Here is a 13,716-nt window from a genome sequence, read left to right on the forward strand (position 1 = left end):
TCGGGAGGAGAAGGGAGAACTGTTGATGGTGGAACACGAGTCGAAGCAGAACAGAGAGACCATTGATGTGTTCAATCGAGACAAAAGACGATTGCTGAAAAGCACAAAGACTTTTGCACCATCCAACAAGATTATTGTAAAATAAACGGTGTTGTAAACCTTGTAAAGGAGTGGTGATGTCGGTGACTGGTGGTCCAAAGAACCCAGAGGAGCAAGATCTCTACAGGCCTGTTCTACTAAATGTCTGCATGCATTAAAACATGTGCAAACTTGATAGCTGATCGACTAAGCTGGTGTTAGTTAAAGTGAAAGTACCACTGAGGTGTGGTGAAATGAACCTCTGCATTTGACCCATCCCCTTGTTCCACCCCCTGGGAGGTGAGGGGAGCAGTGAGCAGCAGCGGTGGCCGCGCTCGGGAATCATTTTGGTGATTTAACCTCCAATTCCAACCCTTGATGCTGAGTGCCAAACAGGGAGGCAATGGGTCCCATTTCTATAGTCTTTGGTATGGGTTTGAACTCACGACCTACCGATCTCAGGGCAGACACTCTGAGCAGGCTCATGTGCCGAGGATTGTGTCTTTTAAATAAGCAAATTGGGGAACACAATCTATGTAGCTTGTCTGTCTTCATGTACTGTACATGCCAAATATATACTGACCATCAGAACACCCACAATACCGGGAGCAGGAGATTTATCAAGACTGGAACTGTTCTACGGCCACTGTGTTGTGTCTGTATTTAGCACGTCTGGAATGTGCATGCAACCTGGCACAGTTACGCACAAATGGATGATCGTCAAACATTTTAATATTCGACCTATCGTCTATTCAGCTATGACGTTTTATAATTGTATAGCAGCTTGATAATTTAAGGGACTGATTAATCCAAATTATAATGATTTGTTTTGGTGTTTGCTGGCATATTTTTGTTTGTGTGTTAGTTCAAATAAGAGATACAGTATTATGTTATAATATATCTTCTATATGAAAAAAATTATTGCATTAATAATTTGTTCAAATGAGGGTCATTCCAGAGTTAGGGATGCGAACCTCTTTGTGATGAACGATTCGATTTGCATCTCGATACACAGGTTGCGATGCGATTGAATAACGATTGATATTTGAAACAGAACGATCCCATGTGATTCGATTAGTGTATGAACGATTCGATACGATTCGATTTAGTTCGTAAAATGATTGAATAAGATTCGATGTGGTGTATGAATGATTCGATTCTATGGTTAACATTTGCTGATGGACACAAAAGCATTCCTTCCTGTTAGAGCAAGCCTGGGCAATTATTTTGCCTTGGGGGGCCAAATTTAGAGAAAAAAAAATGTGTCTGGGGGCCGGTATATCTATTTTTAGGAACACTAATAAAAAAAACCTCAAAATAATGTCTGAATGCTAAAAACGTTATGACAGACCGCCTTAAAAAACGGAATGGAATTGTATTTATTTTTTTACTGAATGAAACACCCAGAATGTACATAAAAATAAAGAATGTGGGATTTACAATAGTATCTATGAATGATAAAACACTGAATATTGACATATTTTACAATCAAGCGAAACGCAACAAAAATGCAACAAACAGTGAAATATGAACGCGAAAGGTGAACGGGTAAAAAGGTAAAAAGAAACCCCACCTACAATCTGATACATCTGATATATCACTAAGCTTTAGAACTTTGTTGTAAAAATCTCCTTCCGCGTCTGTCCCTGACACCCGCATTTCAGGCTGGCCGCTCTGGAAACACTCTGTGGAAACGCTCCCCACCCACACTGCTTGGTGCCTCGTCTGAGCTGCTGTGACTTAGATTACCATAGTAACTAATTACATTACCATAGTAACTAGTATATCATGCAAAAGCGCAGAGTCCAACCATTGAAATACTTTGTATAGTTCAAGACTTACGGTCATTTGAAAACATCAATGCACATCATAATGGCAGCTACAGTTTCCACCTTAAAGATCTAAAAACATTATTTGGGAATGTCCGGCGGGCCAGATTGAAAAGCCTTAATTTGCCCAGGTCTGTGTTAGAGGATAAATAGTTAGGACCTTGGGACCAAGCGCTCGGACTAGTTCTGTCCAAGCTAAGTCGAACTGATAAAAACTACTCGGATGAGAAGCCAAACGTCTGCTAAAACAACCGGTCAGTTGAATGCCATGAGAGTAACCATAATCTGATGGATGAGAACACCTATAGGCACTGTAGTAGAATTTCTGACCTTTGAGCTATATTTCGTGTCTATCAAGAATGTCTGCTTGTTTCATTTCTCTTCTATTCTATACCATTGAAGGACCAGATGTAGGACAAAGTTAAATACCTTGGGGCATGGGGAAACAGATAAAATGGCCAAGAAGGGTCATTGAGGAATTTCGCCTCGTATAAAACATTGAGGTTTTTGCCTCTATCTGTGGTAGAGATTTAAGTAAGTGGCCTATGTCAGAAATCGGTATGGGCCAGGGTTCTAGAACCCTGGAAGAGGGGTATGTAGTAGAATTTCTGACCTTTCAGCTATATTTCGTGTCTATCAAGAATGTCTGCTTGTTTAATTTCTCTTCTATTCTATACCATTGAAGGACCAGATGTAGGACAACGTTGAATATGGAGTCGCTCTGACCATTCTACAAAATGTTTTGATTGTCTAAGCATGACTAAGGGATTCAAGGATGTTGCAAAACAAACATGTCGAAAACAACGGGACCTTGGGGCATGGGGAAACAGATACAATGGCCAAGAAGGGTCATTGAGGAATTTCGCCTCGTATAAAACATTGAGGTTTTTGCCTCTATCTGTGGTAGAGATTTAAGTAAGTGGCCTATGTCAGAAATCGGTATGGGCCAAGGTTCTAGAACCCTGGAAGAGGGGTATGTAGTAGAATTTCTGACCTTTCAGCTATATTTCGTGTCTATCAAGAATGTCTGCTTGTTTAATTTCTCTTCTATTCTATACCATTGAAGGACCAGATGTAGGACAACGTTGAATATGGAGTCGCTCTGACCATTCTACAAAATGTTTTGATTGTCTAAGCATGACTAAGGGATTCAAGGATGTTGCAAAACAAACATGTCGAAAACAACGGGACCTTGGGGCATGGGTAAACAGATAAAATGGCCAAGTGACAAGGGCTGAGAGAGATTGCCTGATTTTTGTGTCCTCCGGAGGACGTTTGTTTGTCTGCATGGGCAGCTCAATCCGACTTGCACTTTTGACTATGAGTAAATAAACTTTTTGTACTAAATTCACTTTTGTTGCTGTTTAAGCTTCGGACAATCCACTACAGCACATTCATTGAAATATATAAAGAAAGCACATTTTATAACAGTGACTTGATTCCAGAGTTTTCTCATTTTTAAAACAACATATATCCCCAAAGATGTTTTATAAAAGTAAAAAGGCTAATACATGTCAAGTATACCTCTTTTCCACGAGTCAAGTCGAGTCAGTGTCGTCAGAAACGCCTACGGGTTCTAGCCAATGGCTTGACTGGGGGGAGCGGGTGTTGTGGAGTTGAACGGTCATTTGACAGAAACTGTGAGATTGCAGGAGGAAAGGCCGACACTTATAGCATCCAACAATCAATTAAAGGGGAAGGATATAAAGGAAGGTGTAGGAGAGAGGAGGTGGTGTATACTTAGGTTCGAACCCATTGCTCTGAGGGCAACATTATACTTATTAGGTAAAGCAGCAACAGATAAATGTGAGGTCTGTTGAAATGTGCTGATGGAGTGCAGGAAATACAGGTTTCAGAGGAAGACACTAAGGGATACATTGTTGGGAAGGGGGACAATACTAAAAAATGTAGCAAGGCTCACAGGTTTAAACCTAAAAGTGCAGTATTTTTTATTTTTTTGTGTTTAGTTTTGGTTTTGTGTTAATATACCAATGTAGTTTGTACTTTGGCACCATTTTGGTAGTTTTCACCTTCAAAACCAGTACAATATAAACAGTACAGGTTAAACGTTTGGACATACCTTCTCCTCATTCAATGCGTTTTCTTTATTTTCATGACTATTTAGATTGTAGATTGTCACTGAGGGCATCAAAACTATGAATGAACACATGTGGAGTCATGGCTTAACAGAAAAAGGTGAAATAACTGAAATCATGTTTTGCATTCTAGTTTCTTCAAAATAGCCACCCTTTGCGCCGATTACTTTTTCGCACACTCTTGGCATTCTCTCGATGAGCTTCAAAAGGTAGTCACCTGAAATGGTTTTCACTTCACATGTGTGCTTGATGCTCATCGAGAGAATGCCAAGAGTGTGCGGAAAAGTAATCAGAGCAAAGGGTGGCTATTTTGAAGAATCTAGAATACAAAACATGATTTCAGTTATTTCACCTCATACTGACTGGTACACACAAGCTATGGAGATGATATCAGTAGAAAAAAAATGCATTTAGTTTAGATAATAATGAGTCATATATTGGAATATTCGGGATTCCCCAGGAGGAAGTCGCAAATGTTGCTCTGGAGAGGGAAGTCTGGGGGTCTCTGCTGGAGCTGTTGTCCCCGCGACCCGATTCCGGATAAGCGGTTGAAGATGGATGGATATTGGAATATGGGATGCATTATTTAAATTTGTTTTAACTATTAAATGAACCTAAAACATGACTTATTTTATCTTTGTGGAAAATATTGGACACAATGTTTGATGCAAGTGTAAGCCACTGTGACACTATTGTTCTTTTTTAAAATATATTTATTTTTGATTTTTTATAAATGGCTGTAATGATCATGTAAATGAGGGATTTCTAATCACTGCTATGTTGGAATTCTTATTCGGATTAATACTGTTGATATTATTCATTTTTGTTTGACTACTTTTGGATTGTTTGGTGTCATGTTTGTGGTGTCCTCTCAATTGCTCTGTTGATTGATATTCTGAATGTTGCTGGGCCAGGTTTGGTTTTGGAATTGGAATTGTATTATTATGGTATTATTGTGTATTATTTTGTTGGACTGATTAATGACAAAAAAATAAAAAAATAAAAAATCAGTCATACTGGAAATACTCAAAAATTTGAAAGAGACGTGCTGTTTATCATTCATAATTCTTATCTAAAACAGGAACACATATGGTTGGCCTTTTAATGCATTCGAAATTGTACATAAATAACAATTGAAAACAAAACAAAACAAAAAAAACTAACTAATTTAGATATGGCGGTCATCACCCCTTTAGCACAGTTGTGGTCTTAGTAGATAACCCGCAACATGTCCACTAATAGTATACACAGTTTTATAGTTAACACACGCTATTTTGCACTTATTTGGATCTTAATAGTACCGTGTGTATGAAACGTGCTACATAAATAAAACTTGGATTTCATTAGTTGACAAATGAATTCATTTTTTTATCTTTTATATTTCTTGATTTTCTTTTACTTATTTGTCTGTCTGGGTAAGAGTAAACATATTTAAAAATACAAAAACAGCAGACATTAAATGTTTAATTTATCCATTGTATCAACATTTGTAGTTTAATTTCACAACAATATTCCTATTTCTGTTACTTTGAAGCACCAGTGTCAAACTCAAGGCCCCGGGGGCCATTTCTGGCCCGCCACATCATTTTATGTGGCCTGCGAAAGCCTGGAAAAAAATGGGTTTTCAATAAAATAAATTTTTTTTCACTAATGCATTTGTTCTTTCAATTTAGGCAGAATTTTTTTTAAAATATTATCTGATCATGCCAATTATATTATTATATACTGTATTGTAAAACTATTTTTGTGATATAAAAATAGTTAAATATCTGCTCGCCACCTTTATTTATTATTTTAAAGCAAGTTATACATAAAAAAAATCTAATAACCAAATGCATGTGCATTTCGATTAATCATGTTTAATCACAGGTTATTACCCGCATGCATTATGTAAAATAATTTAAAAAAATCGTCCCTCTGAAAGCAGCCATTACTGTGATGTGGCCCTCAATGAAAATGAGTTTGACACCCGTGCTTTAAAGGGTACCGTCAAATTCTGAAGAGCCATTCTCAGTCTTACCTGTTTCACAATAGCGTCCTGTGAATCCTGAAGGACAAACACAAGTGTTGGGAGACACACACGTCCCGCCGCTCCTGCACCCGTCTTCACAGAACGCTAGAAAGACGAAATATGTATTAAAAAAAAAGGTGTGTACAATCATTTTCACAACCATTAGAAAGAGGTGAGCACTTCTGTAGGGTATAATATCTTTTTTGGGTAATCAATCACTAATAATAATTATAATTCACTCACATGGTAATTATTATTATTTCATTTGTTTATTAGTATCATACTGTATGTTATTGTTGCCAGAATTCTCTCTTTTCTGTAACTATCATTGTGTGAATGCTCTAAAGCATTCACACATATGGTGTTCTTTCTTCTTCTTCTTCTTCTTCTTCGCCTCCAGATTTTGGTGCTCTACCTTCCACATGTTTCATCCGATTCAAACCGTTCCAACTTCAAATTGTTCAGCTTATTCAGAAATCGCGGGCTTCCCCTTGACAAATTCCAAAAATTCCCAGATTTCCCACAATTCCAGGTTTTCCGGGACATTTTTCCCATTCAAAATGAATTGGCCATTTTTTTAAACTTCCACCATTTCCACATTTTTAAACCGTTTCAAACCATTTCACCTTCAACACATTCCACTCATCCTGCACATCCAAACAATAATTTTTTCAAGTAAAAACTAATTCCAGGAATTCCCAGAATTCCCGTTTTTTTCAAATCCTTTTTTCACCCTTTTTTCTGGCGACTAGTCCTTCCACATTTTTCAACCCACTTCAACCGTTCCATAGTCAAAACTTTCCTCTTAATCAGGACAAAAAACTAAGTTGTTTTTTGAACTGGAAAAATGCCCGGTTTTCCCGAAATTCCAGGAATTCCTCAATACTATTTCTCAATTGAAAATGTCACTACTTCAACATTTCTTGACCGATTTGAAAAATTACAACACCAACCATTTCAACTCATTGAGAACATCCCAATTTTTTTTTAGCATTTTTCCAAAAATTCCATCTTTTCCTGAAATTCCCAAATTTCCATGAATCTCCCAAATTTCCATGAAATTCCCAAATTCCCATCGAAATTTCAAAGTTCCACAACTCTCACATTTTTTATCCGATTCAAATGGTTGCATCTTCAAAATATTCAGCCTGTTCAGTAATTGTCTGCTCCCTTTCAACAATTGTAAAAAAAATTCCCGGATTTCCTAGAATTCTCAGTTTTTAGGGACATTTTTCCTATTCAAAATTAATTATCTATTTTTCACACTTCCACAATTCCCACATTTTTAAACCGATTCAAACTATTTAACCTTCAACACATTCCACTCATCCTGCACATTCAAACTATATTTTTTTTTAAGTTAAATTTTTTTTCCAGGAATTCCCAGAATTCCCGTTTTTTCAAATCCTTTTTTCACCCTTTTTTCTGGCGACTAGTCCTTCCACATTTTTCAACCCACTTCAACCGTTCCATAGTCAAAACTTTCCTCTTAATCAGGACAAAAAACAAAGTTTTTTTTTGAACTGGAAAAATGCCCGGTTTTCCCGAAATTCCAGGAATTCCTCAATACTATTTCTCAATTGAAAATGTCACTACTTCAACATTTCTCGACCGATTTGAAAAATTACAACACCAACCATTTCAACTCATTCAGAACATTCCAATTATTTAGCATTTTTCCAAAAATTCCACATTTTCCTGAAATTCCCAAATTTCCATGAATCTCCCAAATTTCCATGAAATTCCCAAATTCCCATCGAAATTTCAAAGTTCCACAACTCTCACATTTTTTATCCGATTCAAACGGTTGCATCTTCAAAATATTCAGCCTGTTCAGTAATTGTCTGCTCCCTTTCAACAATTGTAAAAAAAATTCCCGGATTTCCTAGAATTCTCAGTTTTTAGGGACATTTTTCCTATTCAAAATTAATTATCTATTTTTCACACTACAACAATTCCCACATTTTTAAACAGATTCAAACTATTTAACCTTCAACACATTCCACTCATCCTGCACATTCAAACTATATTTTTTTTTAAGTTAAAATTTTTTTCCAGGAATTCCCAGAATTCCCGTTTTTTGAAATCCTTTTTTCACCCTTTTTTCTGGCGACTACTCCTTCCACATTTTTCAACCCACTTCAACCATTCCACCGTCAAATCATTCCTCTTAACCAGGACAAAAAACAAAGTTGTTTTTTGAACTGGAAAAATGTCCGGTTTTCCTGAAATTCCAGGAATTCCTCAATACCATTTCTCAATTAAAAATGTCACTACTTCAACATTTTTCAACCGATTTGAAAAATTACAACACCAACCATTTCAACTCATTCAGAACATTCCAATTATTATTTATTAATTTTCCCAAAAAATCCCTCTTTTCCCGAAATTCCCAAATTTCCATGAAATTCCCAAATTCCCATCGAAATTTCAAAGTTCCACAACTCCCACATTTGTTATCCGATTAAAACGGTTCCGTCTTCAAAATCTTTAGCCTGTTCAGTAATTGTCTGCTCCCTTTCAACAATTGTAAAAAAAAATCCCGGATTTCGTAGAATTCTCAGTTTTTAGGGACATTTTCCTTATTCAAAATTAATTATCCATTTTTCACACTTCCACAATTCCCACATTTTTCAACCTATTCAAACCACTCCCACATTCAAACTATTCCTACGTTCATACTACATTCTGTCAGCATTTCAGTTCAACTTCAGCTTTGGAGCATTCACACGCAATTCCTTCAGGAATTGCATCATCTACAAAAGTAATTTCAAATGTCATAATTAAAAATGATAAAACATGTCACCACTTCCACATTTCTCAACTGATTCGAACCGTTCCAGAGTCAAAACGCTCCTTGCAAATGGTAGTCACTTGCTAACAAGCTAACGCTAGCACGCTAACCTTTTAAGGCGTGCCTTACCGAGTCATATAACTTGGTCCCTGAAACATACTAACTTATTTTTATGGTAATTTTGCATGCGTATACTGTAGAGTCATAAAACTTTGTACTTGACATAGGCTAAATGTTAGCTTGCTAACATTATCACGCTAACATTTTTTGTGAATTTTTTTAGATTGGCATGTGGTACTGTTCGCATGTTTTTGTCCATTCTGCTGCCCTTTCAAAGTGAAGTTGCTTGGGCTTTAGTCCAACAAAACCAAAACTTAACCTAACATGTCGCTTTTGGGCCATCTCGTATCTGGCACCTCTTCTCATCTTCGAAACAAGTATGCTATGTGTGTGTATGTGCACAGAGAATGACTCTTTACACATTCCATTCTACTAAGGTGAAAAATATTCCTTGCACATTATAAATAGCATAGGTTATTAGTAGAGATGTCCGATATTGGCTTTTTGCCGATGTTTGATATTCCGATATTGTCCAACTCTTAATTACCGATTCCGATATCAAACGATACAGATATATACGGTCGTGGAATTAACACATTATTATGCCTAATTTTTTTGTGATGCCCTGCTGGATGCATTAAACAATGTAACAAGGTTTTCCAAAATAAGAGAACAACTTCAACTCAAATTATGGAAAAAAGTGCCAGCTCGCTTGTTAGCCAGGCTACAGCACCGGCAACAACACACTCTTGGAATAGCTCTAACAAAGGCATAGGAATAGGAAAAAATAGAATGGGTTGTGATGTAGTAGTGCAACTTGACAATAAAAACAAAGACAGCAAACAAAACTTTGTGAATTTTGGAATTATTAACATGATTAATGCTATTAGATCACTTTTTTAACTGCTTGTCTGTGGGGCGTAGTTATATTTTTGACTGTTCTAAATTGACCTACAGACTAATTTTACAGGGTGAGTGCAAATGGCACTGTCACTGTTCCTTCAAGACAAAAATAACATGATAATTAACTAGAATGTGCAATCTGGAAGAAATTGCATGTGGATACTAAAATACTGAAGCTGAACTGAAATGCTAACAGGCAACGCGCCATCCAGGCTGGAAAAGTCTGCCTCATTAGTAATGGGTCCGCCTTCATTCAAGACTTAAGCGCCTGTACCTTACTTACTAATAAGTATATTAATAGTAAATAAGAGAAGCGTGCGTAACTTTATGCGCAAATGGGAAAAAAAGGCCCCTTGATGCATAGTTAAGATTCTAAAATTACAAATATTACTAAATTGGTTATATATGAGGAGATTATTAAAATGGCTACTTATTGCATATGCTATACATTCATTGTGTTTTTTTGTTTTTTTAACCTTTTTGTGACGTGAGTATACAGTACAGGCCAAAAGTTTGGACACACCTTATTATTCCAATGTGTTTTCTTTATTTTCATGACTATTTACATTGTAGCTTGTGTGGAGGATGCATATACAGTATGTTTAAGAGTTATTTATTTTTACATAGCCATGTTTAGAGTAGCTAGTACTTTTCCTTTGTATATTCTACCAGTCTCTCTTTGTCTTCAAATTGTCTGTTTAGTGTCTTAAACCATCAGGAATGTGAATAAATTCCCCACTTGTTTCTTATCAGTGTTGCGAGGGGGAGAGATGGGGGCTTTCTTTGTGTGCAAGGAGTTGGCTTTTCCGTTTGAATGTCAGCTCAACTAGAGTAGCCGATATGAAAGTATTGGTTAAGTTAGGGGTCGGCAACCTTTACCACTCAAAGAGCCATTTTGGCAGGTTTCACAAATTAAAGAAAATAATGGGAGCCACAAAAAAAAAAATTAAATTTAAAATGAAAAACACCGCATACAAAGCTTAAATGCTTTGTGCTATGTTAACCAGGGGTCTCAGACACACGCACTATAATGTGGAAATTTGATGTTAGTGCGGCCCGCGAGTTTTGAATGAATGCCGCTGGATAGCGTCATACTTGCCGACCCTCTCATTTTTCCCGGGAGACTACCGGATATCAGGGCGTGATGGCACTGCTTTTGGCGCCCTCTTTAGTCTGCCCAAACAGTGTACCTGCTCGACCACATGTACAATGCAGTTTCGGCTTGCTCATGTAAGTGACAGCAAGGCGTACTAGCTCAGCAGCCACACAGCTTACACTGACGGTACCAATACCCAGAATCCCATGCAACCCTAACTCTTCCGCGCAACCAACGCACGGAGAGGGGGGGGGGGGGGGGGTTGATGTGTGGGGGGATTTGGTGGTAGCGGGGGTGTATAATGTAGACCGGAAGAGTTAGGGCTGCATGGGATTCTGGGTATTGGGTGTGTTGTGTTTATGTTGTGTTACGGTGGGATGTTCTCCAGAAATGTGTTTTTCATTCTTTTTTGGTGTGGGTTCACAGTGTGGCGTATATTTGTAACGTAACAATGTTAAAGTTGTTTGATACGGCTACCGTCAGTGTAAGCTGTGTGGCTGATGAGTAAGTATGCTTTGCTGTCTCCTATGTATGCAAGTAAAAGCTACATACAACATGTGGCCGGACTGGCACATTGTTTGTAAATGCTATAGAGGACAATTATTGCAGTGCAATTAGGGCACTTCCTTTATATAGTAATTAGAGTGTAAATATGATTATATTTCCCCTGGGAGTTATCTATGAGAGGCACTGAGATCCACAAGTCTCCTGGGAAAATCGGGGGGGTCGGCAAGTATGTAGCAGAGCCGCATCAGAGTGGTCAAAGAGCCGCATGCGGCTCCTGAGCCGCGGGTTGCCGACCCCTGGGTTAAGTTGATCTCCTAAAGCTTTAGTAAAACTTGAAAATATTCCAATTCTGTCTTGATGGTCCTTCTTACTCAGCATATATGTCATCGAAATAATTTAAGATTGACCAGTAACTTAGATTCCCTGGGAGGAAGAGCTGGCTGATGCAACACTTGTCACTGAAGACATCAAAACTACGACACCTGTGAAGTGAAAACCCTTTCAGGTGACTACCTCTTGAAGCTCATCGAGAGAATGCCAAAAGTGTGCGAAACAGTATTCAGAGCAAAGGGTGGCTATTTTGAAGAAACTAGAATATAAAACATATTTTCAGTTAAGTACATAACTCCACATGTGTTCATTCGTAGTTGTGATGCCTTCAGTGACAATCTACAATGTAAATAGTCATGAAAACAAAGAAAACGTATTGAATGAGGAGAAGGTGTGTCCAAACCTTTGGCCTGTACTGTATATAATATAACCGCAAAATGAGAAGCAAAAAAAGCATGGTTAATTCTGCCAGAAAACTGTTCTAAGCAGTAAAAAAAAAAAAAAAAAAAGCATACGAGAGAACGTGAATTAGGATAATTTGTCAGAGCTTCTAACGAGCGGGATTAAGGCCCTCTGAAAGACGGGAGAAAAAAGCCAGTTAATTGAGTAAGTTCATTAAAGAAAAAATGACTGGAGTATGTCTAAGCTTAATTAATAACACAATTTGAAAGATGAGCCTTAATGAAGTGACGCATCTATTTACAGTGGAGTCACGTGCATCACTCCTCTGAGTGTTGGGAACATTAACCACAACAAATACACTTAAATCAGAGTTCAATGCCACCCGTTCAACATTTGAGTGATTTGAAAAAGTCCTTCACTCCGAGCCTGATTGCGTCGCCGCTAATAAACCTCAAACTGAAATATTAACTGCACTTATATTGACTCGATCCATCTCCGGCGCTAATTACCATTTCACCACCATCAGCACAATGCAAAAAAGACTTTCGAACGCGGGGCGGGGAAACCACAATGACCATCGTTATACTTGTGATACATTATGAAGTGTATCCATACTCATCTAATGGATTGGGCTGCAGTAGAATTAATGTTCAGGCATCATTAAGTCTCTCTTTTAATATGCATGCTATTTTGTTAATTGTATGATCGAGTCTTCATTCCACAGCATATTGTTGCTGCCAAGGGAATACACAAAATGATAAATTGGCACTGAGGCGCAAAAGTACATATCTACAGAAAAAAGAGGGATTCATTTTGGACCAGTTCGTCACGCTTTACCTGACACATGAAACGTGACAAATTAGGAGGGGGGGGGGGGGGGGTGCACTATCCGCTTTAGCCGGCAGATGGCAGTAGAGTGTTGAATGTCTGAAAATGTGTTTTGCGGCAATTCCAGCTTTGACCAGTGGCTATGTAGAGTGGCGCTTTCCATCATTTTCAGCAGACTGCATTGCAAAAATGTCTCACGAGAGATCCACCCAGGAATGGGGTCATTCAATGTGGTGTGGGGGAAGATAGGCCTTTTCTTAGATCATCAAATCATGATCTAAGATCATGATTTTGATGATTTTGGTAGTTTTCACCTTCAAAACCAGTACAATATATGAATAATATACAATATACACACAATATATACAATATGTACTTTTTTTTTCAAAATGCTTAGAAAATGCAATATTGGGTGAAATTTTGTGTAAATTGCTGAAGTGCCAAAGCCCAACTGCAATGCTAACAGTTAGCACGTTGGCCAGATAGCGTCAAATAACAAAAAGTATGAGCAAAACAAGCTGAAAAAGAGGTACTATGCTACCTTTGTTTACAGTTTGCATTAGTGAAATACCAAAAATATAAATTGCTGAATACCTGTTGAATTAGCTAAACAATTTTAGTAAGCTAAAATGCTAACTGTAACGTGCATCAAGTACTAAAATATATTACTCTGATTTATGTATCTGGGAAATGGGTTTAAGATGCTACAGTAGCATGCTAAACGTGACTTATTGATCATACACCTCAACAAACCACAGTTCCCCTTTGCTGGCAACACTCAT

At 37.6% G+C, this 13,716-nt stretch overlaps 1 protein-coding gene across 1 annotated transcript in view; it reads right to left on the bottom strand.

Annotated features, from left to right (window-relative positions):
• Window positions 1-13,716, bottom strand: part of LOC133642384 (protein kinase C-binding protein NELL1-like) — a 474,421-nt gene that overhangs the window by 67,485 nt on the left and 393,220 nt on the right. The window contains exon 13 of the mRNA XM_062036542.1: window positions 6,024-6,119. Within this exon, the coding sequence (XP_061892526.1) occupies window positions 6,024-6,119 (96 nt within the window). The remainder of the gene's footprint in view (window positions 1-6,023; window positions 6,120-13,716) is intronic.

This window comes from Entelurus aequoreus, linkage group LG02 (genome assembly GCF_033978785.1).
Source record: "Entelurus aequoreus isolate RoL-2023_Sb linkage group LG02, RoL_Eaeq_v1.1, whole genome shotgun sequence".
In the NCBI taxonomy this organism is placed as follows: domain Eukaryota; kingdom Metazoa; phylum Chordata; class Actinopteri; order Syngnathiformes; family Syngnathidae; genus Entelurus; species Entelurus aequoreus.